This window comes from Ornithodoros turicata, chromosome 2 (assembly GCF_037126465.1).
Source record: "Ornithodoros turicata isolate Travis chromosome 2, ASM3712646v1, whole genome shotgun sequence".
NCBI classification, from domain to species: Eukaryota; Metazoa; Arthropoda; class Arachnida; order Ixodida; family Argasidae; genus Ornithodoros; species Ornithodoros turicata.
In genome coordinates, this window is record NC_088202.1 from 54,397,463 (window position 1) to 54,424,133 (window position 26,671).

Genomic DNA, 26,671 nt, shown 5'->3' on the forward strand with positions numbered 1-26,671 from the left:
CCTTCCCAAATATACACTAGATGATGTGATATATCTTGAGGTCCGTACGCACGTTTTCGGTTTCTAACTTTAAGTATACCTTTCTCTCTCGCCACCCTCGGTGGCTCAGCCGGTAGCGTGTCCGCGTGCTGATCCTAAGGTCGCGGGTTCAAACCCGGCCCAGGGCGGTGGCAACTTGGCTGAAGGGTACAAATTGCTCAAACACGTCGTCTTCCGTTAAATGTGGTGTGCCGTTAAAGAACCTTCAGGTGGGCAAAATTAATCGCAGTTGTCTCGCGACGTAAAGCCCCGAGTTATTAATTATTACCTTTCTTTCTCAGTGCCAGCTCCCTCTTGCTGTCATGCTCTGATGTCTCTAAAGTCTCCCGACATAATGGCTGGGTCCTACCATAGGAGGGAATTCACATTCATTCACTTCACATCGTTGCCATCATTTGGGGCAGTTCGCACGGGAAAATGGAGTTGGTTCGTGCCATCTTACGTCGCTTGTTTTGTTCTTGAATCGCCGCTTTTAAGTTAACGTAGTCTAGCGTAATATTTGCTGTACTACACATGTATGACATTTCATTTGTTACCGCGCATATTGCATGTAATTTCATTTTATGTCCTGTACCACTGTCCGTACGCCTCTAGCTCTGGCTGTGACGGTCCGAGCTTCTTGATAAAATCGGTTTCACAGACGTTTTCCAATTTTCTAACATCAAAGGGACAGCGCGCCCTGTTGCTTTCAAACGGTCGCAAGAGCTCGTGTTCCCCCCACAGGTGAGAGCTATAAAACTTTAGTTTACATGTACGCAGTGTCTCTCCGTGGGAATTAGGGTGACATCTGCTCCCCCTTAGACAGTGTTGTTTCCCCTAGAGGCGGCTTTGTGTGAACGGCAGCATAACTGCACGTTAACGGAAGCAGTGGCAATTACAGCGTTCTTCGAATGCAGTGTCGGACTAATGTGTTTTTGGTTTTGCGTACGTGACTGACCCGGACTGTGACATGGCGCGGGAAGGTCATATAAAACATGGGTGACTTCAAGAGAGAAAGGAGAGAGTGAGAAAGTCGCCAAAACAGTCAGTCGTAGTTTGCGTCGAGGGTCGGAAGTTTCGGAACCAGCGAAGAGTCATCGATATGTGATCCAGAGTGGGAGCCCGGACGGATGCCCGGAAGGAGATCGACGACGGCGGCGGCCTTGATGCCTGTAACCCACCTTCGACCTGAGGGTTCGTCCCTGAAGTCTCCTTCCACCAGCGCTGACGTCCGGGCAACCGACGTTAGGACCTAGGGGCCCGGCCGGCGGTGACTGACCGGAAAGAGGTGCACCCGACGACGATGTGGCGAGCGAAGAGACGGGTCGACGAGGGCGGTAGCCGAGCTCCTGGGACCGAGCCTCCAAGTGGGACGGTAGGCCTGCCGCCAAGTCGCCGTCTGCGCTATTGTTTGACCCGGCCGTGGACCAAGAATGGAGACCATAGCGGATGAAGATCGACGGAAGCAGCAGCCGAAAGCCACAGCATGGAAAGCCGGCCGCGTAGGTCATTGCCGAAGTCGTCTTCAGAGCTCGTCTGCCACGCCATCGTCCATGGCCTGGTGAAGATGTGGTGTCGTCGGGGTGCGCAAAGTCAGGGTCAGTCACTCTTGCCGCAATGTTATGTCTCCCCCATTTGCATTTCTCGTGCGAGTTTCCGACTCGGTAGTTTAAAGTGGACATTGTCATATATTTAAGCTATGTTCGCCTGATATCATGTGTGTTGTCGCCGCGATTTGTGTTATCCATCATACGAACTGAATAATGGCGTAGTGTTTACTTTTGTCCATTAAATAATGTTTTGTTGTGCGTGGTGTCATTCCTTCTCGCCTCTGCGGGTGCCCAAGTTGAGTAGTGTATCCCCTTTTCTTCATTAATTTTGTGCTCCGTCCCCTTTCGGCTACGGCGAGGGACGTCACATGGCCTATGGCGGGCTACATGGCCTACCTTCCTTGGTGGATCAAGGCCGGAAATCGCGAGGAAGAAGAAGAAGGAGAAGAGAAAGGAGAAGTGGTAGAAAAAACACGTTGTTCGAACCAGAAGAACCATCTCAATGGTAAGGTGTACTCCTTGTAGTCATAGCTCAACATAATGGTACAGAGCTGCAGCGCTATAAATAGCACAGTTGAGCTTTCAGCTGAATTAATCGCTTGTGCTTGTAGGTATGTAATGTATCATATGGAATGTTAGGTTGTTACGCAGACGTCAGTGCGGTTCCGTGCGGTTGAAGAACCACGAGAAGTGAGCGTCACCTGGAGAAGGTTCTTGGTATTGGAGGTCGGCTTCATGACTATCGTTACCATCGTCATGGTCGTCATCGGACATATTTTGAGTAACGTCATTTTCCTCAATTACCGACATTTACGCGTGTAATATAGCAGTGGTTTATGTAATGACCTTGGCATATGTTCGTTCGCCCGTCCCTTGTCCACTGACGTGGTTCGGTTGAAGGGACGTGATCCTTTCAGTTGCTTCACAAGTTACTTGACGTGCACGTAGTTAACACGGCAAATGAACGTGTATAAGGACAATCTCCCTAATAGCGCATCTCTGGGCTGATATGATAATGGGAAGCCCCTCGTTGTTCTCCGGGTTGCAACAGCCACCGAGGGTGCTTCTCAGAAATTCTGAAGCCTGTCATGAGAAACTGGAACCTATCATGAGATAAGATCTTTCCTATTGACTCCAGTAGCGAGCCACATCATTATGCCTTGCCACAAGTAGTACCCGACACTGAAACTACAGGAGCCATATAGGAGGTACCTGGCGGAGCTGCAGAACAATTTTTTGCAGTGGAGTAATACACCCCCTCTCACACGCGATTACCATTGAACCTGTGCGTAGCACCGCCGGGCATTCAACGTGTCAACTTCTCAAGGAGCATTGCATGCAACCAGAGCTGGACACGTTATGCCCCCCTCCCCCCCCCAAAAAAGGAACTAAATTCGTTACTCGTTCCTTCGAAGAAATAGTAACTAAGTACGTTACCCGTTGCTAACAAATAAAATGACCGCGTTCTCATTACTTGGAAGTAGCGAGTTACTTCTATACGTTACATTTGCATACGAGGCAACAGCAGAAGTACAAAAGCATCGCCTACGTTTTTGCTTTTTCTTTTTCTTTCGCATCAAATAAGTCCTAGACTAGATGTACACCAGAGAACAGGGTTGAAGGCTGTGATCCGCAAGAGAGATTTTCAAGAAGAAGCCGGAGATCATTCACGAGGAGGCCCTCACATGGTCACTGACAAGAGTTCCCGAGTAGAGGATCGGATAGAGAGACAAAGCACTAAACGCCGCGAGCGCAGTCAATCCTTGACAGGAGGGACACAAAGAGCACATTGGGTGTTCTGAAACACTGTGGATTTTTCCCCCTGTTATTTTTTTTCGCCAACATCAACATCAACTGTGCATTTTTACGCGTGCTTCAGCCTCGTGGAATGCCGTCACATGCGCGGCAAAAACCACAATCTGTGGTCGTGGTTGGTGACAGTGCGAACAAAAAAAGAAAGCAAAATAATAGGAACGAGTAACTTGCAGTGACGCGTTACCAATTTTTGTCACTAAGTACGTTATTAGTTACCTTCTTAAAATTGACAACGTTGTTACTTAGTTATCAAACACAGTATAGCTCTGGAATCTGGATGCAATGCTCTTTGAGAAAATGACACACGTGATGGCGCTACGCACATGGTTCAATGTAGGGAGCCTGCATGCGCGTTCTCCTCCTCCGTCTTCGTTGACAGGGTGGGGACAGCGGCGGACGCCCCGCCATTTTCGGTCATAAACAGCGCCCGTAGCAGTGTGTTGCAATCGTCGCGATAGCCCACCTATGAGGCTCTATCAGCCTTCCCTGTTTTTCTGTTTGTTTTTCTGCGCGTGGTATGTTCACAAAAACGCACCACAGTGGTCTCGTTTTTATTCATCTCTTTATTAAATGTTACTGGGACTTGGTATTCAACTCGACGGACATAACCAACAAACGTGTGCGATTTCCGATGCTGTTTCGCGCTGCCTGATCCGGCTTCACGTGAGAACAAATGGACTGCTTATGGACAACAAATAGACTATAGGACAGCTTACTGACGTGCACTACGGCTCAAGATTATATCAGATTTATTGGAAAACAGCAAAGGGGGAGTGTGTGTGTGTAATATACCCTATCATGGTAGGTTGACAGCCGCACAAGTTTTGCTGCTGTACGAACTTTGTGGACTGTTTTTGTACCCGTACCTGAGGTACATTTGGAGCCGAACGCCAGAAAACTTCTTCAGAAATATGCTACGACGACCCTTGTATGGGAATCACAAAACGGTATATAGTAGTGCCTTTGTGAGGTTGCTTTGAATAAGTTGGTGTAATCACTGAAGCGGCTGTCGAAGTTTAGTAACATAACACGAGTCAGATGCTGCTTTGAAAATCTGCTCGCATTCTTGTGTCGCGTCTAACACTATGGCAGTACCCTATGCCATTTGTTTCCTGTACAGCACTGAGCAGACAGTATCCCAGACTACCATAAATCTTCTGAGGATATTCAGAAATGGTCCAAAGGTGTAATGTCATTTGAAGATGCCCACAAGATATCCAGAGGATCATACTTTCGAAAACGTCATATTTTCGACACCCAAAAGATTATCTTCCGAAAATATCACAATATTAATATCCACAGGGGCTACTTAATATGAGGTCTTACATTGTTGACCAGAATCATGCCAAGTTGGCACTCTGACGTAAAGGGTGGGTGTGCTTCGCGTGATCTTTCAGAGTCAACACATTTGTATTCATTTAATGAGTAGTATGCGCGGTATTTTCGTTCTTTGTTGTTTGTGCGTGTGTGAGCTGTGCTCCCATTTACAATTTGGTACTGTCAGGCTGCAATTTATGTGCCAGTCTGCCGCTTTGTGCATCAAAGGCTCGTCATACTTACGCCGCTTCGAACCCATATGTCGTGGTCGTGTGACCGTGTGTGCGATTTTTCAGTTTATCTTTTGCTTCTCCTTTCTTTCCTTCATTTTTCTTTTTTTCTTTTGGAATAGCAAGTCTACCTCTGTCTGACTGACCTTTTAATAATGCTCATACGCCCCCCCCCCTCCGCCATGCCATTTTGGATAAACACATACTTTTGTTTTGTTGCACCTGTGCAACCACCGTTACTTTGTGTTTCCACTTTTCAGACGAATGTCGGCACAGTTCCCCTTGAAATCAGCCCAGGGACGCATACTAACCCCCCCCCCCCTGTCCCCCACTCCTTCCTGCTGTTCTCTCCCCATCTGTCCACATCTGTACGCCGCTCATAGCCAGAGTTGCTTCGCGGCGCTAACACGAAATAAAAAAAACAAAAAAAAAAACGTGTGTTTCACGCATAAATTTCTGACACTGTAATCTGTTTTCACGCCACCGTTTTCGATTGTTGTTGCGCTCTCTATAGTTGCACAAATGTTCCAAAAGCCAGTAGAAGTCATGACGAAAACAGCTGTGCACTGGCATGAGCCAAACGAACGAAAGACGGAAAGGTATGACCTAAAATAGCGGATGCCCCGAGGCGCCGGCGTGGACCCGTCACAAGGAAGTCCCCACCCTGTCAACGACTACGGTGGAGGAGAACGCGCATGCAGGCTCCCTAGTTCAATGGCAGTTGGATTCAATTATCATTTAAGACAACCCATGTGACAGGGGGTATATTACTCTCTTATGGTTAACAGGCCACATTTCGCGGCCTAATTATGTCGAACACGGGTATAGTGTACAACTTGACAGCTGTTCTCGCCTTATGCACTGCACGGCTATACATAGTTATTTCTTATTTACTGTATGAGTGTATAACGAGTGTACAATAATTAATACGTTACATTAGATGACAACGCGCGTGATTATTTTGTGTTTTGCGGGGCAGAAAAAGCACGGGGTAATGAACGATGTATGGACTTCGTCCCTCACTTTGAGGCTTATTCTTATATTTTCACCAAATCAACGGTAAGCAACGAGGTAGTGTTCTGCGGTCGATGAAATCACACCATTCATCATCATCACAATATACTACAGTAGTTTTAGGAGGGGAACAAAATGCTGCGAATGATAGTTTCACTGAAGTCAGGTGTGAAATGTATTGGAAGATTATGCACTTCTGTAAGTTCTGTTCCGTTAAATACGCATTCTAAGCAACTATTTAGGTCGGATTTTTTATCCGAGAGCATCCGGATGTCTCTTGTCCACGGGGTTCCAGTGAGAAGGGGAGAAGGCATGTGGTCGCTGGATTTTGAGTCCTTTGTGCCTCTTTGGCCGATATTTCCTTTGTTTTTTCTCGCTATTGAGAAAGAGAGCTGTAAGATTTTGGGGGGTGCGGGGCTGGGGGGGTGCTAGAGGGGGCTGGGAAGGATACCCGAAATATCTTCCAAATACTCTCTGTGGAGCACTGTGTGCACAAAACGCTCTACGAAGCAAAATAAGCACGAACGCTTTCTTCTCAGGCAAACGGGAAAATGTATATGCGGACGACCCGTGCCAGTCTGAAGCGTGCAAACAGGCCTTCCACGATCTGGAGGTCATCTCCAACGCCTCTGCGGATCCCTGCGAAGACTTTTACGAATACGTATGCGGACGCTGGAGGCACATTGGCGGAGTGTATAGTGTAGGCACCACTGCAAAGCACTTTTCTTGGGTAGAGCACGTCGATGATGGATGTAATGCTTGGGCCTTTGGTGTTCGCTTTAACACTTTCCGCTGAATTTGCTACCTATTGCTTGTGCGTGCTCACGATGTATTATTTAATGTACACGGATACATACCTACATGCACAGAATTAGTTCCTAGAACGGACTAAAATTTATATCAGAGATGGGACGAATCCAGGATTCTCCGGATCCGAATCCAAGGAAGGTTGCGCGAATCCACGAATCTTACAAATCTCGAATCTTTCGCATCCTTTCTTTAAAAAAAAGTTTAAAAAGTCAGAAAAAAAAACTTATAGTGAAAGTGTTTTGAAGCAGAATATTATACCTTTGTTTAATGAAAAAACAAATTACATAATACATAAATCCCCGAGTTATTTTCATAAAACTAAGCAAAAGACGAAAGCAAACCCATGTTACTTTTAAACTTGTAATGTAACAGCTCCTGCCTGAACTCTTTCAGTCCAGAGCAATGTAAACAAACAAAGAAGGAAACACCCGTCTGCCATGAAGCTTTCGGCGGACTCCGGAGGCGCCAGTTTGAAAAAGAAACAAACAAACGCGGTTGGTGGATTCCAAAGATTCGATTCGCCGTTTTCGGCACTGGGATTCGGTTGGCACATCCCTAATATAAATCAATTTTGCGTTTTTCCTTCTAAAACTGCATACACATATTTTCGATACGACGTAATCAGATGTAACATTTGAACAGTCAGCGCTAGCCTCGATGAGTCTACAAAATTAATTTCATTATTATGTGAAAATCTGTCGGTGGTTTAAATTAAGAAGTTGCAGAGCAAAGCCACGAAGTAAAAATGAACGCCGCAGCCGGTTCGTGTAGCGCACTATAGGAGAAGGAAAAACGGAAAGTCTCTGTGCGTCCTTCGGGGTTTCATTATGGGATCCGGCACCTTTTCGTCCTCCTCTCCGCTGTGCTCAGTCCCTCTTAGTGTAGGGGCTGCCGTTCCGCAATTGATATACCGCTACTCAGAGGCGTAGCCAAAGGGGAGGAGGAGGTTCAACCCTCCCCCTCAACGCGTACCGTTTATAGTGGATTTGGGAAAGGAAAATCCGGATGAAATCTTCCTCCCAAGCAAAGTTCCCAAAGAACCCCAAAATATTTTTCTGACTTTGCCATTTGCGCAGACCGAATAAATACATTGTACAAACGATGCATATGCTGTTCCGCTAAATATCTCACCAAAATGTACTCGTCAGGACATCACACGTGCTCTTCTCTCTTTCTTGTACTTGCGAAACGCGCGGTTTGCCCTAGAGTCACTAAATATGGGTACAGAGTACCGCATTCCTTTTCCGCGCCGGAGCCGCCGTTCGGTGTCCGCGATTGGGCTGATCGTGTCGCGTGGTTTCGTCTTCCAAGAACGCATCGTCGTCCCCTACGACCAAAACCGGTTTCCCCTGTCGCGAGCTAGCTCGCCCGCGCACTGTTCTCCGGCGGAGAAGGGGGAGATTGGAGTCCCATAGACGATATGCAGAGCTCTGACCACGGTCCTTCGATACTCTCTCTGGTCACGAAACTCCGCCGGAAAGTTAGCCTAGGGTTTAGGTTTAGGTTTAGGGTTGCCTATTCCCTTTTGAGTCAGGACAGGTATCTTAGGATACCACAGGCTGGGTCAGGAACGGTCCAGACTGGAGTCAGGGCTGCCTCTGGGATGTTTCGGGGCTCTCCGGGTTTTGGAATCCGTCGGGTCCGCTTCCGCTTCCGTTCGTCCATCCGAAGGGGAGGCTTGCAGTGCTTGTTGCCTGGGGTCGATTCGATTGCGCAGGGCGCTCCTTGTTCGCCTTTCCCAGTTTGCCAGGTGGCGCTTGCATCTTTCAGCGATGTCGCTGGCTTCTTCTGTATTTGGTGGGGCTTTTAGTCCAAGTGCCGTTGGTGTCTCTTGGTTTAGAAGGGACCGGAGCTGCCGCGCGGCGGCGCGCGCATAAGCAGCAGGTGGTGACGGTCGCGTCTGGCGCATCGCAGCCGTATGTTCGCGCGTGGGCTGAGCTAGCCGTTTTGGGTGGTTTTGAGCACAACAAATCAAATAATGTTGTTCAACGTATTTGATATTTGTTTTATTTTACACGTGCACGGGTGTGCAGCGATATATAGCTCTCTGAGCAGTATAATCGGCTGCGGACGCAGGAGAACTTTCAGCGAGAAATGGCTTTCACATACCGACGTCCAAATGGGACTGATCGCAAATTTGCGGCGGCGCTTCGTCACTTAAAAACGCCATGTTTAGGCAGTTATCTCATCGACACGCTTTACTGTAAGTGTTTCGATCGCGTTTGATGTCTGAAAAAAATGAAGACTTTACCTGCGCTACAGCAATGAACCCAATGTTCATTTATTGCAGATTTACTATTTTAGGTAGCCGAACTCCACAATACTGCTATTGCAACGTGTTTCCCACACCATGGAGATTTTAATCAACTACATTTTATGAGTGTATTATACATTTTATGATTCGTGAAACAACAGTGATCACAATCAGTGGCACTGGCAATGAGGACTTTATATCACAGAACATCAATGGCCGTGAGTGACTGGGCTTTACATAAACAATTATGATAGTCGGCAAAAACAATGTTCCAGGGCAACTCATGAAATGACCAAATGCCTTACGGCCTTGGATGGCCAGACTTATTTGCACTGTTCACCGACAGTGGTGAATCTTTCCTGCCACCTGCAGCAGGGCGTGATCTGGGTGTAGCCAGGTTAAGCTTCTTGTTTTTCTTTTTTGCGGGAAAAGGAGTGCAGCCGACATCTAAAAAAAATTAAGCTCGTCAGCTGTTTTCTGGATTTAGTGTGCACTGCATCCAACGCTAGGACCCAGACATAACATATATGTGAGGTACATGTGACACCTTGAAGGTTGCACGGACCTGTGCCAACTTTCTCAGCAGGATGTACTGCTTCTATTGTGTGTCCCACAGCTTCCGCTTTATTCGGTCAAGTTCTGCTTCTTTTATGCAGACATACGTGTATGCAGACATGTTGCAAGTTTTACTGCAGGCTAGAAAAGATAAATTAATGAATGCGTGTTATTATGGCCTCTTATTGGCTGCATTGCAGTCATATGTTACAACAGACAAGTTTCAAAGGGCTTCTATGAATAGTAACGCACATTCTACTCTGATGCGCCTAGCTGTCTGTCTTGAACGCAGTGTTCTCCTGTTCCAACGTCGATGAGAGGCGCCGAGCTTCTACCAACACTACTCATCCGTTTTCTTTTCGAGGACGGTTTCGCTGCTGGCAGCCTCGTCGTTGCGCGACTTTTAGGCTTTGCGGTGCTCAAGTATTGCGGACACCCGTCAAAAATTCGTGGCACGGCCTCAGGACACAGCTTTGACCTGTCGCGAGGCATGGTGACCTTCTCTTTGCTTGCGGTGTCATTCAGAGCTTCGCGTGTCACGAGGAATTCGTCCGCTCTGACAATGTCGGATGCGTCAAAGTGCTTCTCGCATACACGTGTCCACTTTGACTCAAAGCTGAAACGCGAGTCCTCTTTCTGGGGTATCGAACGCTTCCACTTGTCTCGCTTTATGGCATCAGTCGGCAACGCGAAAAACGATACCTTTTCACCAGAATTATCATATCCCGAGCGACACGCTGGGACACAACACATCTGCATGCATAGATTAGCCGAAATCTATCCACAGTCTAAGGATGCACGTGGATTTCAGGAAGAAGCGTCTACACTGATCAAAACGCGGGCAAAAGAAGAGGCATTTACCCGTATCAGCTGGCGTTTTCTCCCCAAGTAGCGACGCGCGCGCCTCCGCGCGGCGGCGGTTCTCCCTAGGCAAACCTGACCAGTTGTTCTCCGGCGGAGTTTCGTGACCAGAGAGAGTATCAATGGACCGTGCTGTGACCACTGATCTCTATGTATAAAGGCTGGATCGCGCATGGGAGAGGGGCTCGTGGGGGAGAGGCGTGCCTTCGGGCCGCCATGTTGGTGGGCCCTAAAGTGCTGTGTGTGCCCATAGAAAACAATGGGAGGCAACAGAGATTGTGAGTATTTATTGCGCTGCTAGCATTGATCGTTGTTTGTCATCACACAATTTTGTAAGGTGCCAGTATACTGATGTATCCTAACAGTGTTTCACAGGTGTCCTGCCGTTCGATTCTTAATTACGTTATGTTTTGCATTCCGAAACTAGACCGTCACTGCAGTGCAGCGCTGGGGATTGTACTACAGCACGTTTCCCAGCCAATATTTCAATAAGAAACGACGTGAGATTAACAACAACCATGTATATAATATCCCGTACTGCGTTCTGGACAAAAATTGTTCCATAAAGAACGGCCCGGGAAAAGATATACTCACATGGCAGAAAGAGATCGTTCTGTAGAGTCACAGCCGTTGTTTTAGCCGTGTATGCGTTTAGTATGATTTATGTCAAGCATCGCCTTAGAAAGAGTCTTTTAGTAAACGACAGCGGTGCTTTGCCTCGCAAATATGGACACACCGAAGCAGCCCAAATAATTACTTCACGCAATTAGATCACACTCGTTAGGACAGTTAATCAGGTAGTGATGTAAGCTTAATCAATTAAGTTACTTAGAAAGTGGTAACACCTCCTTGAGACACAGGACTTATCTCTTTTTGAAGTACAGCCCTTCTATGTTTGTTTGCTTCTTCCTTTATTGTTCTGATTATTTGCAGGCGCGGTTGTGCCAAACTGAATGTCCTTCTCCAGCACTCACATGCTTTTGTTGAATACAACTGCAGTGTGAGAAAAGCTGCTTGGGTATGGGCTATCCAGTGCTGACTTTGTCATGCTTGTTATGTGGAGCATGTTCCAAAAAATGCAGCTCCACATATGGTCTTCAAATTGCAACAGGACTATTTGGAGCTTGAAACAGTTGTGATTTTGTCATTTTGGCCCTCGTGTACCCAGTGTGTGAAACGCAAACAAAGAAGTCTAACACGATATGCTTTTGTAATGAAGATCACTGATGATGAGTAAAGAGAATATACTAGTTCTAGTTTATTCAATATTTTATATCATTCATTATATTCCGCACCAACAAGCTAACTATTAATAATAAAAAAACTGAATTCATTCTCTTCCATAGCCCTCAGAGGAAACTACCGCTGCTGCTGACTTTAACGCTAAATGGTAGCTCTCTTTTACCTACTGGCAAGGTAACGTTCCTGGGAGTAACGTTAGATACCCATTTCAAGTTCACAGCACACATCTCAAACATATGTCAGCGTGCGGCTTACGGCCTTCATGCGTTATCCAAGGTCAAATATTTTTTTTCACTCCATACACTTGTGTCATTATATTACGCTTTCATACATTCCCCACCTCTCTTACTGCATCACATCATGGGGATCCACATATATCTCTCATCTCTAAACCGCTTACAAAGAAGAGCTATTCGCATCATTACATTCACTCCCACAGTATGCAGCAGTCGCCACCTCTTCATATCACTGCGTATTTTGCCACTCATGCAGCTGTTTCATTTCCGCGTTCTACTGCTTCTGTACAAGCATTTGTCAGGTGTCTTCAACAATCAGTGTCTTGCAGTAGTCGTTCCATCTAGATCACCTTGTAATTTTCTCCTGCCACGCACAACAACCAACTACGGGAAGCAAACATTCACCTTCGTTGCTGCCAAACTATGGAACGCCTTGCCCGATAACCTAAAGTCAGTACGTTCGTTCCAACGTTTTCGGATCATCTTACGGAACCATTTCATGAATTAGTTACTCATATTCATACACATTCTTTTCACGCACGCTTTTTCAACTACAACTGTATTTGTCTTCTTTCACCCATGGGCTTTTTCGCCTACGCTGTTCACCTTCATAAACGTCACATTTTTGCTCAATCTCAGTTGTTTTTATTTCTTATATTTATTTAATTTGTTTGTTCTTTTATTTTTGTGCGTATTGTGCTTTGTCCCATACTGTGACAGTACATTGTTATATTGGATACCATGTTCTGATGTTGTCGCCACATACATGATATTCAGATTGTTTCCGGGAGGCCCCACCTCTAGCTATGCTACGGGGCCCCCACTGTGTACTATGTATTGCAAATACTACCAACAAAATTGAAATGGAATTGAAATTATTCAATATTTTATGTCAAGTTTATACAACATCGAGTCTATTCAAGTTCAAGATTTATTTCTTGCACTTATGCGTTTCAGGATACAATGAACGTGCAGGGAGGTCGCAAAAGACTACATTTATTGTTTTGTGACCTTGCTACAATGGCAATATATATTTTAGGAATGACAAAGGTCTGGTACGCTCTCTAAATTTGTAGCACTCAATTTTAGGTTGGAATGAACAATGCATAGCAATTTCCCTCCTGATATTTTCTCATATATGCTGAATTTTAAATTTAGTGTGATCGAATATGTGATAATATAATAATAATATATAAGATAATATGTGATAAATGAATGTGATCAACAGTAGATGTAAACAACATGAGTAGCCAGAGAAGTGCATTTTCAATAAATAATTTTCTTCCTATAGCGTATATGTACATGCCTATTAACTGAAACAATTATCACAGTTCCCTGACAAGTTTTAATTTCTGAGAGTGTACTGTAGAGGCTCTACAACAGTTCATACAAGGTATTGTATACTGTGAATGCCTTTAAAAATCCCATGTGACACATATGCCTTTACTTTCTGGAGGTGCTGTGGTAGTCAAAGTTTGTGGGCATTACGCAGGTTCTGCACCCATTTCTTGAGTATGTCGAGGCAACCGTGAAGTAACCTGCATTGATGATGATTATTCCAATTTTTATGGTGCATCGACAACAAAGGAAATAATACATCAGAACATTGGTTTGGGTGTAACCAGTTAAAAATGAATATGTTGTTTAATAAATGCATTGGACAAATGTTAAAACATCAGTTTAAAACATGGTTTACAATCCCTGTATCTTCTAATAATTAAAAAGATTAAAAACTATTCTAAAAAGAATATGGGGAACTCTTCTAAAAAGAATTATAATCTCTAATTATTATATTGCTGGGTGAACGAGCCTAACTTGTAAGGTGTGCTTCTGATGTGAACATGTAAGAAAATATGCAAAACTGAGAGAGGCTAACCACAGTGCGTGCACTGAGGTTCCTTCCTGTAAAGTAGAAACCAGTGGATGAGGAACGTGATGCTTACCTGTACACCCAGCCGTATCACACTGCACAGATTATTCACTGGGTAGCCCTCATGACGAAACCTGTATTGAGAAACCACTTTTGCCTTAAAAACTGCTACAAATAGCGCGACACGCTACAAATTATTACTATCGCAACAAGCTGACGATACAGCTCAGACACAAAGGCGTTATTCAAGTCGCGCCACACCACCGTTACGTAGGATTCTTTGTCACAAATCAAACCAAGGCACAAAACAATACCAATACATGAAAAAATGTGACAATCTTGGTCTCATTATGACGTAATACCGAACTTGTGCGCGAAGGTAATTCAAAGAAATGAATGTGGCACTTGCTTCCGCAGAGAACACGGTGTACCATGCTAGCAATGCATGCAAAAAAGCGCTCGAGTGCTCGCACATATATTAATGACAACACTACCTGTGTAGTGTAACGTGTTCTTTCAAGCATATTATGCACTCAAACTGTATTTGCCGCCGGGTAAAATGCAAGTGTGCTCGATTGAACGTCGGAAGAGCGATCAAGCAACCTGCATCCAGTGCTCGTTTTGGGCAAAAAAACACTTCATAATGGGCAACTAAATATACAGAATGGACGCCTATTTATTCCTTGGTGAAGAGTGACTCACCTGTATAAATTTAGGCCCTGTAACCTTGCCAGTACGGTTGGTACGACCGTAATTGCAAGAAGTTGCCATGATCGCTGCGGCGACTGTTGTGGGTACAGTAAGATGGCGGCCGGTTTCTTCACGCTCGCGCTCCCTATCCGCGATCCAGCCTTTTACAATCGAGATCAGTGGCTGTGACGATATGCAAAACGCAGCGCCCTCTTATAGCGCGCACGGAAACCTCCGGAATTCCGCCATGTCTGAGGCTCCCTCCACGACCAGAGTGGTCCACACGACTCACGTCCAGCTGTTCTATCGCGTGTCTTGCCTCACACATGTGCTGTTTCACCATGTTATTCACATGGTGAGACGAGGGGACCAAAAGGGATAGCCAGTAAGCAAGAGTGCTTCCCAATTCCTTGGTGCATTGGAGCGCGGTCATTTCGATTTTGGGAGAAAGAATTACGTTAACATACTGCAAGGCTGCTCTTTCATGCCATCCTATGACATATTTAGACAGTTCAGTACAGACCATTTATGAACTATTTAGTGCACTGTATACTGCATAAACATTTGGTACAAAATAAAAGCTTAGTACGATTACGGCAAGTAACGGTGGTAGATTATCCTAGTTAACTATCTACGGTGCTGGAGAGACTCGATGACTTATTGATAGTTTTGCATCACTACTACGCTTTCACTTGGTAATTTTCTCTCTGGCTTCTTCTTGAATGTGAGGACTGATGGCACAGCTAATTCATAGCCAGCCCGTTTTCCATTTGGTACGTTTGTGATAAAATCAGTCCCTTTGAAGTGCCGTGAACACACCTTTGCTGTGTCAGCATTGAACTTATCTCTTCTCTTGGTGGCCAGCAATCATTTCTGTCTCAGGGAAGCTATTGAAGGTGACTGGAATGCGAGCATCAAGTGTCATCGCACTAAATGATCGAAACAGTCAGAGTGCACCGTCTGATGGGCACATCTAAGGAGGACTACCTGTCTAGTAAACAGTCACATGAAATGCAGTGCAACCAAACGTGACAGTTATGTGGGAGATGCTCAAATAACGAAAACTGAGATTCACCGAGCTGAGAAAGACCACATTTTATAGCAGTGCGTAACGGTGAGTATCACAGCGTTGTTCATATAGCAACAACTGCAATCGTACTAAGCTTTTATTTTGTACCAAATGTTTCTGCTGTATAAAGTGCACGAACAAGTTCTCAAATGAGCTGTACTAAACTGTATAAATTTCTTGTCTGCGTTTTTATTTACCGATTAAAAATACTTAGAGTCAACTTCTGAACATATTACTTGTTGTGCTGAGCCTTTGAGTCAAGCACTCTCACGTCATGCTGATTGCATAGGTTCGCCCTCGACTGCTTTATAGTACCTTTAACGTCACCGCGCTCAAAGCTTTCGATGCAATAAGGAATACAGACAGGTTTTCTTACCTGGTTTACATTCCCATTTGAAACCCGCGTCTCCTCACATAAATAAGATATTGAAACAGCATATGCGAGAAGCTTGACACGCGAGAGAACTGTTGTATGACAGTCGTTTGCATTGCTCGGGCCGGGTGGGACGCCTCATACATGGCGGAATGCCGGTAGGTTCCCGGGAGTGCTACGAGATGGCGCTAGGTTTTGCATACGGTCTTCCTCGCCGGACCCAAGATGGCGGGCTCGCTAGCCGGCGTGGCTCAGTGTCGCTACTCTTTCCCCTATTTAGTGACTCTAATTTGCACCAGCGCAGCTTCCTATTCAGTTCGCTCCTCTACTATATGTTAGCAATGTAAGACCATTTGTGTTCAAGGCCACCTGGAGTATGGTGTCGTCAGAAGCTATCGCCCAGCTGAAGCAAGACCCAGCGCCCCAACGGAGCCAAACCTCTAGTCAAAAGGCAGCCGTGGCCTACCGCACTTGCCTCGATGAAGTCGTACGCAAGATGGACCTACCGACAGCAACTCATTTTACGCTCGGCTTCTTCAGAGTCACATGGGAAAGCCTCCTGACGAAGGCAAATGATATGACAGCTATCGTGGACTACATGATTTCCATGAGTATTCTGTGAGTCTTTGAAATTTCATGCTTGGGAACAAATACTATACTCTATATGTATATTCCTCACCCGTGGGATCTTCTGTGACGTTGTCAGTGTTGATTATGGATAAATAACATGCGACACGATAACTATTCTTACTTGCAGGCATCGCATAAGCATTGGCACGGAGATTCAAATCTCCCACAAAATGGTCTATATTGGTGCAGCTCGATCTTACGCATCCCTATGGGCCTCCGACCCGAAAGACGTTCCAGACATTGTGGAAGCAGTAGTCGAGCAAACCCTCCCCGACAACGCCGAAAACTCCAATGATGCCAACGAAGCTCTACACATCGACCTCAAATACAATGCCGCAATGGATGGTGGTAGATGAATCACATTTTATTCGGTTTCGATTGTTCGAAATGTGAGAGTAGTTTAACTAGATCAATGTGTTGCTACACAACACTGTCAGCGTTAATTGATGCTGTATTGAACTCGTATAACCGTCTCGATGTTGCGTTGCGTTGTTGTGTTCCTGGTATCCCCCAGGACCCGATCAACTCTTCCGAGTGTGGTAGCGCTGAATGATTTCGCTAGCGGCTATGTGTACATCTTGACATGCGCCGAAATACGGAAAGGTGCTCTATGTTGAAGACAGTTGAACTATTTTGCAGTCAGAATAATCGCCTAAATTGTACCATAATTCGTTGACTGAATTCCCAAACCTTTGAGAATTGGTTTACTTTATACCAGATATTTATTTCGTACGAGCCAAAAATGGCAGACTACATATTTTCATCAACTTACCCCACCCTATGGATAAGTTGAGGACATCAAAAAAATAATGCCGGTTTTAAATTCTGTCTTTTGTTTGTGGGCCAGCCGAAACGGTCAGTCACGAGTAACGCACATGGAAACACAGGGCAGTGACACCGCATCATAACGGCGAGGTCATATTTTATTAGCCAAGGACCAGAAGTGAGCAAACTGGAAGTTATTGCTCGAGAAAGTTACAGGTGGGACAAAAAAAGGCCCCTCTTACCTCGACTACATCCGCAGAACAGCGTCTGACGTCTTTCTAAAAAGCCACGTGCAAAACGTCAAATCGTCACTGCAGAGTCCAGACAACGACTGTGCTCACCCTCGTGTCACAGACGAGAAAAAATCATTGCTAAGAAAATGCCACGCGAAAAACCCAAACTGTCCTCAACTTGCCCCCGTCTTCAAGTAGAACCCGCGCTTTATCCTATACTGGCACACGGCAGGTCGTACATGTAATGTCCCTCGCGGAAGACGACGGGTCTAAGTAATTTGTATCCTATACCAAGAAGTTGCTGGCGCCCACGGCCGGGTTTGAACCAGCATCCTTGCGTCAGTAGGCGGACACTCCAACTGATCCACCGACGCCGTCAAATAACAAAACAGCAGCAAACTTAAATGCCGTAACAAAGTCGACAGTGAAACGAAGCCGGTTTGAGACGCAGGGAATATACGTACGTATAGGGATAGCCTGATGGTCCTGCGCACTGCGCGCAGTTCTCTATGTTTTGCGCGTGCGCAGAACAACCAACGATATCCCTTACGTGCGCAAAGGCGACAGCGTACGATAGACTAATACTCTCTAATAACCGGGAGAACCTTACAGAATCGCAATTTCCATACGTTTTCGCGTCTGACACCGCGTCCTATATAACCAGGTGTATATAGGCCAGCGTCCTCCAATATAAGTGTAAATCCCCGAAATCCCGGCCTTGGTGGGTCACTTCAGGGGCAGATCCAGGGGGTGGGGCGGTTGGGCGATCACCTCCACCCCAAAACGTCAGTTTATACGTGAGATTTACCTCTCTCTCCTCCCCCACTACGCACTCCGACAATGAAACGCCCCCCCCCCCCCTCAAGCCGAGGGTCTGGATCTGCCCCTATCTCCGGCTTTCTGTATGACGATGCCAGCAACTCGGTAGCGTGGTGCACGTTGGGTGGTGCAAGTCACTTGGTAAGGTCATCCTTCGAAAGCGACGTTTGATACGGTATGTCGTGTTTTGAGATTCTATCGCGCATTAATGTTGTTCGGTCTCTCGCGACGTAAAGCCCCGAATTATCATTATTATCATTATTATTATTAAGCGCAAACTTTTCTCCTCGCAGAATGCAGAGCGGCCTGTCATTGGTCTCCTCAAACGATCTCCCGCAATGATTGGGCAAATGGTTTGAGGAGACAAATGAGAGCGCGCTCCACGTTCTTGAGAAGGAGGGGGAAAGCGTAAATAACGAATGACGCCAGGGATGTATTCCATTCGCTCATTGTCTCCTTCCTGCCAGAACTCTTCCGAGAAATCTGACCCTTATGACCTTGTCAATTGTCCTTCTCTCTCACAACGTTCCCAGTTCCCGAGGAACGACACATGTCAGTGAATGAAGCATTCCAAGAAGCCAACTTTGGAGTCCCCGTTGCCACTTGGATCGGCCTACTCAACGACCAAAAGGGCAAGTACGAGACCATTGGTCCTACAACGGCCGCCACGGTGACCAACTACGAAGCTTTGAGGACCCTCAGCCAGTTGCTTCAAGCAGCCAGACCGAGGGTTCGAGCGTTCTTCCTCTACTTGCACACACTCGCTTTCACTGTTCAAGTAGAATTGTTCAAGGGCATCGATATCTTAACGAAAGCCGCAAATGCGGAAGCATTTTGCCAAAAGATTCTGAGACCAACTCTACTAGTAAACATCCTGGAGGCCGTCATCGCTGATAGACTCGGCGCGGCTCATTATGGGAAGGACGTATTGGCCATAGCAGTGGACGTTGATGACAAGGTGACCAGTCGACTGCATTCCAGCTGGCTTGGAAAGACCACTTTATCCGATGCGCTGAAAACGTTGAGCAGTCAGCACAAGTTTTTCTTCTGGAAGACATTCTCGGAAAACGTCATCGCATTTGAGCACGCGTTTCTCGGCTTGTCAGACATGACGGACAACTTCTACGAGAATTATTACAACGTCCGTTCCTTTTGGCGGGATGTAGCTCAGTGGCTATTGTGCAAGGTGAGGCACTCGCTTCACTTTTTTTTTCATTGCGCCTAGGTAGTCAGCTAGCGTAGATGTTGTACAGCCAACACTCGATCAGTGACGGATTACGAGGGGGGGAGGAAGCCATCGTCCACCCCCAAAACGCTAGGTTACACAGTAGTATTCATCCTCTTCTCAATCACGCGCTTCGACGATGAACCCCCCCCCCCCCCCCCCCACACACACACACTCGGAAAGCGCGGGTCTGGATCCGCCCCTGCACTCGATTACGATATGTCTTTGCCTTTCTTTTCTGTTGTTTTTCTTTCTGGTCCTTTCTATCTTTTACACAATGTACTGCAACATGGACATTGTTTCGAGTTGACTAGAGTCACCAAATAAGCTTAGTGACTCTAGAGTTGACCTACCAGATTACTACTTTCACGCTCGCCGTCCAAATTTCTGAATGTTTTTTTTTTTTTCGCGATCGCTAGATTGCTGGCCAGACGAACCAAACCTAGCCTAGGTTTCCCAGAAGGTTCGCTGCTTTGATGGAATTCATAAATCGAGAGCTCGGCAACCATCGAATATAGAGGGTTGACGCTATTGTGATCTCAGTTTTGCACGAGGATTGTCGGACGTTGTGGAAATCGGTGTCCAAAACTGTTCCCCGCGAACCGTTTTGCTCATATACTTTCTTGGCGCAAAATAATCCATCAAACAGCATAAAAAAATCGACATACTATCAAATACAAGTCAAAGAGACGCCTTGCGTGGGCGTTCGCTTCGATGCACATAAAGCAAGGAATGAAATTCGAGCGAAAGGTACCAGAGAGTGCCTGGCAGGACGAGATAGCAACTAGAACGGTCTGAATTGGACACGACTGTCAATACGAAGCTCCCGCTTTAAGATTCGCTTTGCACTTTATAACCACGTATCATTTAATGAAGCGACGTGCTGATCTATTTTCAGTTGTAGTGCGACACAGTTCTAAGAAATAATTAGGGTAAAGGAACAGAGGGAAGTTCTGCAAATTGGTATCTCCAATAATTATAATATAATAATAATAATAATTAATATATAATAATAATAAATATAATTATAAAAGCGACTGTTGTCAATCGTTAGAGATTGTGTATGCACTTCGTGCAACTTCTTTACCGTACATCAGCTGCACATTTGTTTGCTACGTTTGCGCTGCGTGGGGAAATGCTGGGTACCCATGCACCATAACTCTGTATATGCAGAGATTCATAAGTTCACGTGCTGTGTGTTCTTGCTTCGTCTACCAAGAAAACTAAATGGAAATGTTAATTTGCTCATATTTGTGGACGAAGTGCGCATTGCGCTTCGTTCCTGACTGTCACGTGAAATACAGGCATTGTATTTCTTTCACGATAGGTTTCAAGGTCCGAGTTCTTCAGGTACATCGAGCCAGAGAACGGCATCTGTTCTTCGACGGCGTCCTTTGCACCCCCGGCTTTCTACGCGGGAGCTGAGCGCTTCGTCAATATCGCCAGCATAGGCTACTTGTACGCTCTAAAGAAAAAGTTCAAGTTCTCCTTCAACACCACGGGGCTCATGTCTGATAGTGAACGCAATACGTACCGAAGAAACTCTGACTGCGTCGAGAGACAAATGTTGACGCTTACACGGCCCCAGGTAAGGGAAGGTTGGTACATACAGTACAGGACAGCTGGTAGCATAGTATGAAAGTTACCGAAGGAGCACTGAAGAGACCCCAAGTTCTTTTTTTCATTTTTAGTTTTTCGCTGCGACGTGTCCCAATCAGCACAACCCGCGCGTTGGCACCCGCCCGGACCGACGACGAGCCGGGGGAAGATCCTGCCCAATAGGGCGCGCGTCACCTTCCATCAACGGTCCTACGTACCTTGCGCGATATGTCAAGTACTACCGCAATTAGACAATGATTAACGCAACAGGGTGCATATACGTGCACAAGGAGCTCGACACATAGCAATCGAACAAGTAACAGTATATCGGTTAGGCCAAGCCGCATATAGAACACAAAGGAGGAAAAGTTCGTGCAGTTGCCCACCAAGGGTGTTCCCAGGCTTTTTTCCAAGCGGGGGGGGGGGGGGGGGGGGGGGGCAAGTGCTTTCATGGGGGCAAGCGTGCAAGCCCCCCCCCCCCCCCGTCACACACACACACACCTACCGCCCCTTTTTCTGGAGGAAGACGTTGCGGAATGTGCGGGTGTTCAGCGGTTCCTGCAATGGCATCAGAGAATGATCATTACGACCTATGATTACAGAGCGCACTATTTTCGCAAGCGATGTTGCCCCCCCCCCCCCCCCTATTACAAAGGAAATTCTGCTGTGGACGAGTACCTCAATCCAGGCTCGAGATCTATTAAACAAATCTCTCTACCTGCAAAGTGAACATACGTACATGGGTACGTCGTTTCTTCACAGAAAATTGCCCGTGGCCGTTTGTCAGTGCCACTGCCAACGAAACAATTGAAAATGGCGTAATCACGTGATGGCAAATCGGCAAGTAACCGGGAACAAAGCGGCGGTGGAACCGTCTTTGGCTGTGCCTTTGCGAGTTATCCATGCATAGTGGTTCGCGGGCGAGAGTAAGGTCGGGAAATAATTATATTTTCCTCACTCTCTTAGCCCCAAGGTATCGGGAAGCACTCGGGAAAATGTTGTCGATGTCGGTTAATTTTGAGCCAATGGTCCCGTTGCGGCAGCGAGCTTTCCCCGGTCGGCTGTGTTGCTTGGGGTTCTGCAACGAATAAAATGAGCTCCTGCGAAAGGACGACGAATGCCGGTTACCTTCAGAGCGCGCGCTTAAAATGTCCTCCACTTGCGAAACGAGCATATCGAGGAAGCGTCGTGCATGACGTAACGTGGTCCCCGGCACGTGACTTGTGACGTACAGCGGCACAGCCAACGAAGGCTCAACCAGGAATAAGGAGCACGTGAGCTGAGAAGAAAGAAACAAAGAAAAAAAGGTTCGGCGAGAATTTTCCACGTCACGCGAGGATCGTGTCGGCCATCCGTCGCTGCTTCCTTCAACGTTTTTTTTTTTTTTTAATTTCATTGCGTAGCTATAATACATCGTAGAGCGAAAATATTTTGCAGGGTGACTCTTGATGGGCAGCTCGATAGTTGACGCAGGGTTTCGAGTCACGTTAAATGTTGCCTCGTTGCTCCTTTAGTCATTCGAGATGCTAATGCAACCTTGTTCGCCCTGTACGGTGCATCAGTTCTTCGTGCAGCAAGCAGGTGCGTAAATCCGCGATCCGACCTAACTGGGACGCGCGACCACGTGACCCTGACACATAGAGTATGAGTATTACCAAAGAAGAACCTGCGCTCTCTTAACTCTGGAGAGACGACGCTATCATTCTAGTTTAATGTTACCTTGACTGTACTGTCCAGTGCAGTTCCGTGAACACCAAGCAGGTGCGTATATCGGCGATCGGACCTTACTGGAACGCACGACCGCGTCGACCCTGCGCATACTGTTAATGTTACAACTTGCGCTCGCAGCTGGCTCAGTAATGATGACATAACTTTTGGGTCTCCCCATAGACCGCTGTCTCCGAAGACCAGGGTTGAAAAAAATTCGGATATTTTTGAAAAGATCTACTCCCGTGGGCTTTTTTGAATAAAACCCGGATGTTTCTGGATATTTTTGGAGGATATAGACAAGCCTAAAAATGTGACACAGACTAAATACAAATGTGTTGTGCTGTTCTTCTTGATTTCGGGTGACCTCTCATAATTTCGGTTTACGGAACTGCCTATCCCAGTAACACTGAATGAGTTTTAATATTTTTCCGAAACGTGGAGACCCATACTCGCGTGGGTTGTAGACGATGCACGCCTGGATTAGCTGTCGTACTTCAGTTACAATGCCTCCAAGAAGCGGAAAACCTCTCCCGGAATGAGCAGAAGTAGAAGAAAACGAGAAAAAGTTAAAAATGAAAAGTTAAAAAAAGTTAAGTTGCGCGTAACTGGGCTTTTGTAAACAGCCAACACTATACAATAAAATAAAGCGGGTGTTTTCCGTGCAACGTTGAGTTAAGATTGTCTTTCACATCGCATCTGGACAAAATCTCTAAAAAAATCCGGATTAAATTGTGTGGATAAAATCCAAAAAATCCACACCAAATGACACGTCATACATGTGTCAGAAACGTAGTCTTCATGCGAGACGAAGTAGGAGCAGCAGCCTTCTTCCTCCTTGCGCATATTAATACACTACACCGCACTGTCTTGACGTCTCCAGCCGACGGAAACTACATTGCGTAGTTTGGGTAAAACCAGTCTTTTCACGGAATTACCTTTTCACTGCACGAGTCCAGTCTTCCGCAACAGGCATTATAGCCAGAAGTATTTCCTGATACGTTCTCGATAAATTCGGTACGTACATATGTTTTGGAATTGATTATGCACAGAGTGCACGAGAACAGTGTAAGTGCAACCAAGTACAATCTTGTCGAAACCCAAACGCGGAACCCTACTTCCTCCCAAACTGCAGGCCGCGTTACAGAGATTCTAAGGTATAGCGCTTCCTTTTTGAACCCTGAATTTGAAACCATGAAATCAAACCCTATCTAATGCATTCTGCTGCTACCAAAGATGACGAGGGGACACCACAGAAGGCAGTTGCACTAGCACTGATGTCAAGGTAATAGGTTCGATTCCTGGCCGAGGACCTATAGCGATCCGGTACGAAATGCTCAAGTGCATCCTCTTCCACGAGGGTCATCAAACAGGTGCCAAAAGCTCGTACAGAAAAGAACGCTTTCAAATCCCCACAGCAGCATATCCTCAACTGGTGCCTCCAACCTCACTGTCATGACAGTCGAACCAAGTGGTCGTCTATAGATATTGCAAAGAATTTACCGTCCTCATAGAGCGACAGAGTTTAAGCCTTCAGCGACGAAATGATGTTCATCCACTGGTTAATAACATCTCCGCTTTCTCTTTCGCAAATGCAGTTATGGCCATCACTGGACGGCAAATATAACCTGGAAGAAGTACTGTTCCACGTTTTAGCCTTGCGCTCAGCATACGACGCCTCACAGGACGCTAGCAACTTCAGGTGACGTCACTTACTCAAGCTAGATCAACGCCACCTTGAAACGATTGAGAGATATGACGTTATCATTGAGCAAGGACGAAGGAAAACTGAGGGAGCACGGCCGTTAGTTTCCGAATCACGAAAGTGTAGTGGAAGTGACGACATATAGTGCGCGTCATATAGATCATGTGACCGGAGCCGGCCAATTTGCGGTGAGACTCGCCACAACTGGGACAAACAATGCAGCGGTTCAGCTGCCAGCGTAGATCGCGTAGACTGTGTTGGTAGATCGGCGTAGATACGATATACCAGCGACAGACAAGTAATGAGATGAATTTCGTAGCAGTGTAGCAATTACGGTTCAATTAAACTAGGATTAAGCTACACGGTCGGACCGGTTTAATATTTGAATCGAGATCAACGGTCCTTTTCCTTGAATTTAACGCTCAACTCTGTTTCACTGAAGGGAGTTATTGTCACCGAAGCATTCGTTATGTCGCCAACTTATCTTTGTGAAAAAGAATTGAGTGTTGTCACTTCAGGTTTTAGCAACCCTTGATCTCGATTCGAAGTTAACGAGCGTTAGTGAAACCGTGATTCTCCTCACCCAAACTTCCGGAATCGCGTGCAATGACGTCACCACCATCTTCTTATTTTCTTTCCTTCATGTCATTGGGAGTCCGCCATGATCACGACAGTGCTTCGGTGGCCGTATTGTTATGGAGACAAGCCGCCACCAGCCTCATGGGGCAGCCATTTGTAGCCACAGAGAGCCTGTGTTTGAAATCGTCTGCGGTGATTGGCTAATATTCCTAATATTGGATAATATTGGAGAAGGCAACACCAGCTCCCGTGGCTCAGTGGTTAGCGTGCTGGCCATGTCACGTCGAGACTGGGAGGCACCCGGGTTCGAATCCCGGTGCCGGCTCTGCTGTCTGGGTTTTTTCCTGGGTTTTCCTCAGACGCCTTCAGACATATGTCGGCACAGTTCCCTTAGAAGTCGGCCCAGGACTTATACCCCCAGGGCGTCAGTCGTGACCAGTATGGAATCATCGTCGTGTTTTGTAATGAAAAATGCCTCTACTATTTCCCTCGTTAGCTCCTCATTGTGTACTGATGGTATATCTGTTCGCGTGAGGTCTGGTTTGCACCCACAGTCACGACAGTGCAAAGCGAGGTGCCCGGATGGTGTTGTTGGCTATATGCATTGAAACAAAAGGCTGCTTTGCAAATGAAAATACGTTGGTGGCTATAACTTTAGGATATGCCGTTCCTAACATCAGGTGTCATTACGGTTAGGAGCCATTTTTATTTAAAACAGGTTATGATACAGGTAAAAACAAAACAGGTAAACACTTAAATCAGGTTATGACCTGACGAAGTGCAGGCTCTGCACGAAAGTATCGTATTAACTTTTTAAATAAAAGTGGTTCCTAACCGTCCTCTTATTATTGTTGTACTACATAGAAAAGCGGATTGTTCACATCGCCTTGTTATCTGTTCTGTTGTGATCAGGTATCATTCTGAGATTTCGCTGCAATTTCATTTTGATTATTTACGATGTAATTACATATACCGAATGGGTACTTCCTTAGTCATTTTTTCAGCACGATAACGAAGGGTCCACGATGGGACTGCTTGCTAACGCTAAGTCGAATTTTCCCGACTTTCCAATCCGACTTACCTCACAGTCACTGCTAAATCTGGTTCCGCACTTGTAGTATCGATGTCAGTTTCTACTGTACGTTATTCCTTTTTCACCTTGGTAATTTATTTGTGCATGTGATCGCAGGGCAACGCAGAAACAGAGACACCGCGAGTCACGTCTGTTTTTTCGTCGCGCATGTTCTATGCATTGCCACGGGAGCCCGGATGTTCCAGAATCACCAGGCGGTCTGACACCCAGGCAAAAGTGCAACCACGTGGTCAGACACACAAAGGACTTCTACACAGTCTTTAAGTGCTTCCCTTATACGCGTTTGGCGAGTGTGGAGGCATGTCAGCTGATCTGATACGGTTTTGGCTCAGATTTTCAATACAAGTAATTCGTAATGAATAAACCTTCAAAATAAGCGCTGGTATTCTTTCAGGGGGAAATAAAGGGGGGG

General features: G+C 46.1%; 1 protein-coding gene across 5 annotated transcripts in view; it reads left to right on the forward strand.

Annotated features, from left to right (window-relative positions):
* Positions 1 to 1,800: 1,800 nt before the first annotated feature.
* The window catches only part of LOC135385425 (neprilysin-1-like), a 30,531-nt gene continuing 5,660 nt past the window's right edge, over positions 1,801 to 26,671 (forward strand). Inside the window, exons 1-9 of one of the 5 annotated variants that reach the window (XM_064614731.1) lie at positions 1,801 to 2,073; positions 2,208 to 2,349; positions 6,484 to 6,644; positions 16,269 to 16,522; positions 16,662 to 16,879; positions 18,885 to 19,537; positions 20,904 to 21,164; positions 24,481 to 24,584; positions 26,356 to 26,635. In XM_064614731.1, the coding sequence (XP_064470801.1) occupies positions 2,071 to 2,073; positions 2,208 to 2,349; positions 6,484 to 6,644; positions 16,269 to 16,522; positions 16,662 to 16,879; positions 18,885 to 19,537; positions 20,904 to 21,164; positions 24,481 to 24,584; positions 26,356 to 26,575 (2,016 nt within the window). In that variant the 5' untranslated portion in view covers positions 1,801 to 2,070 and the 3' untranslated portion in view covers positions 26,576 to 26,635. Of the gene's footprint in view, positions 2,074 to 2,207; positions 2,350 to 6,483; positions 6,645 to 16,268; positions 16,523 to 16,661; positions 16,883 to 18,884; positions 19,538 to 20,903; positions 21,165 to 24,480; positions 24,585 to 26,355; positions 26,636 to 26,671 lie in introns of those variants that run through there. The other 4 variants (XM_064614732.1, XM_064614729.1, XM_064614734.1 and 1 more) reach the window with 4 other exon arrangements.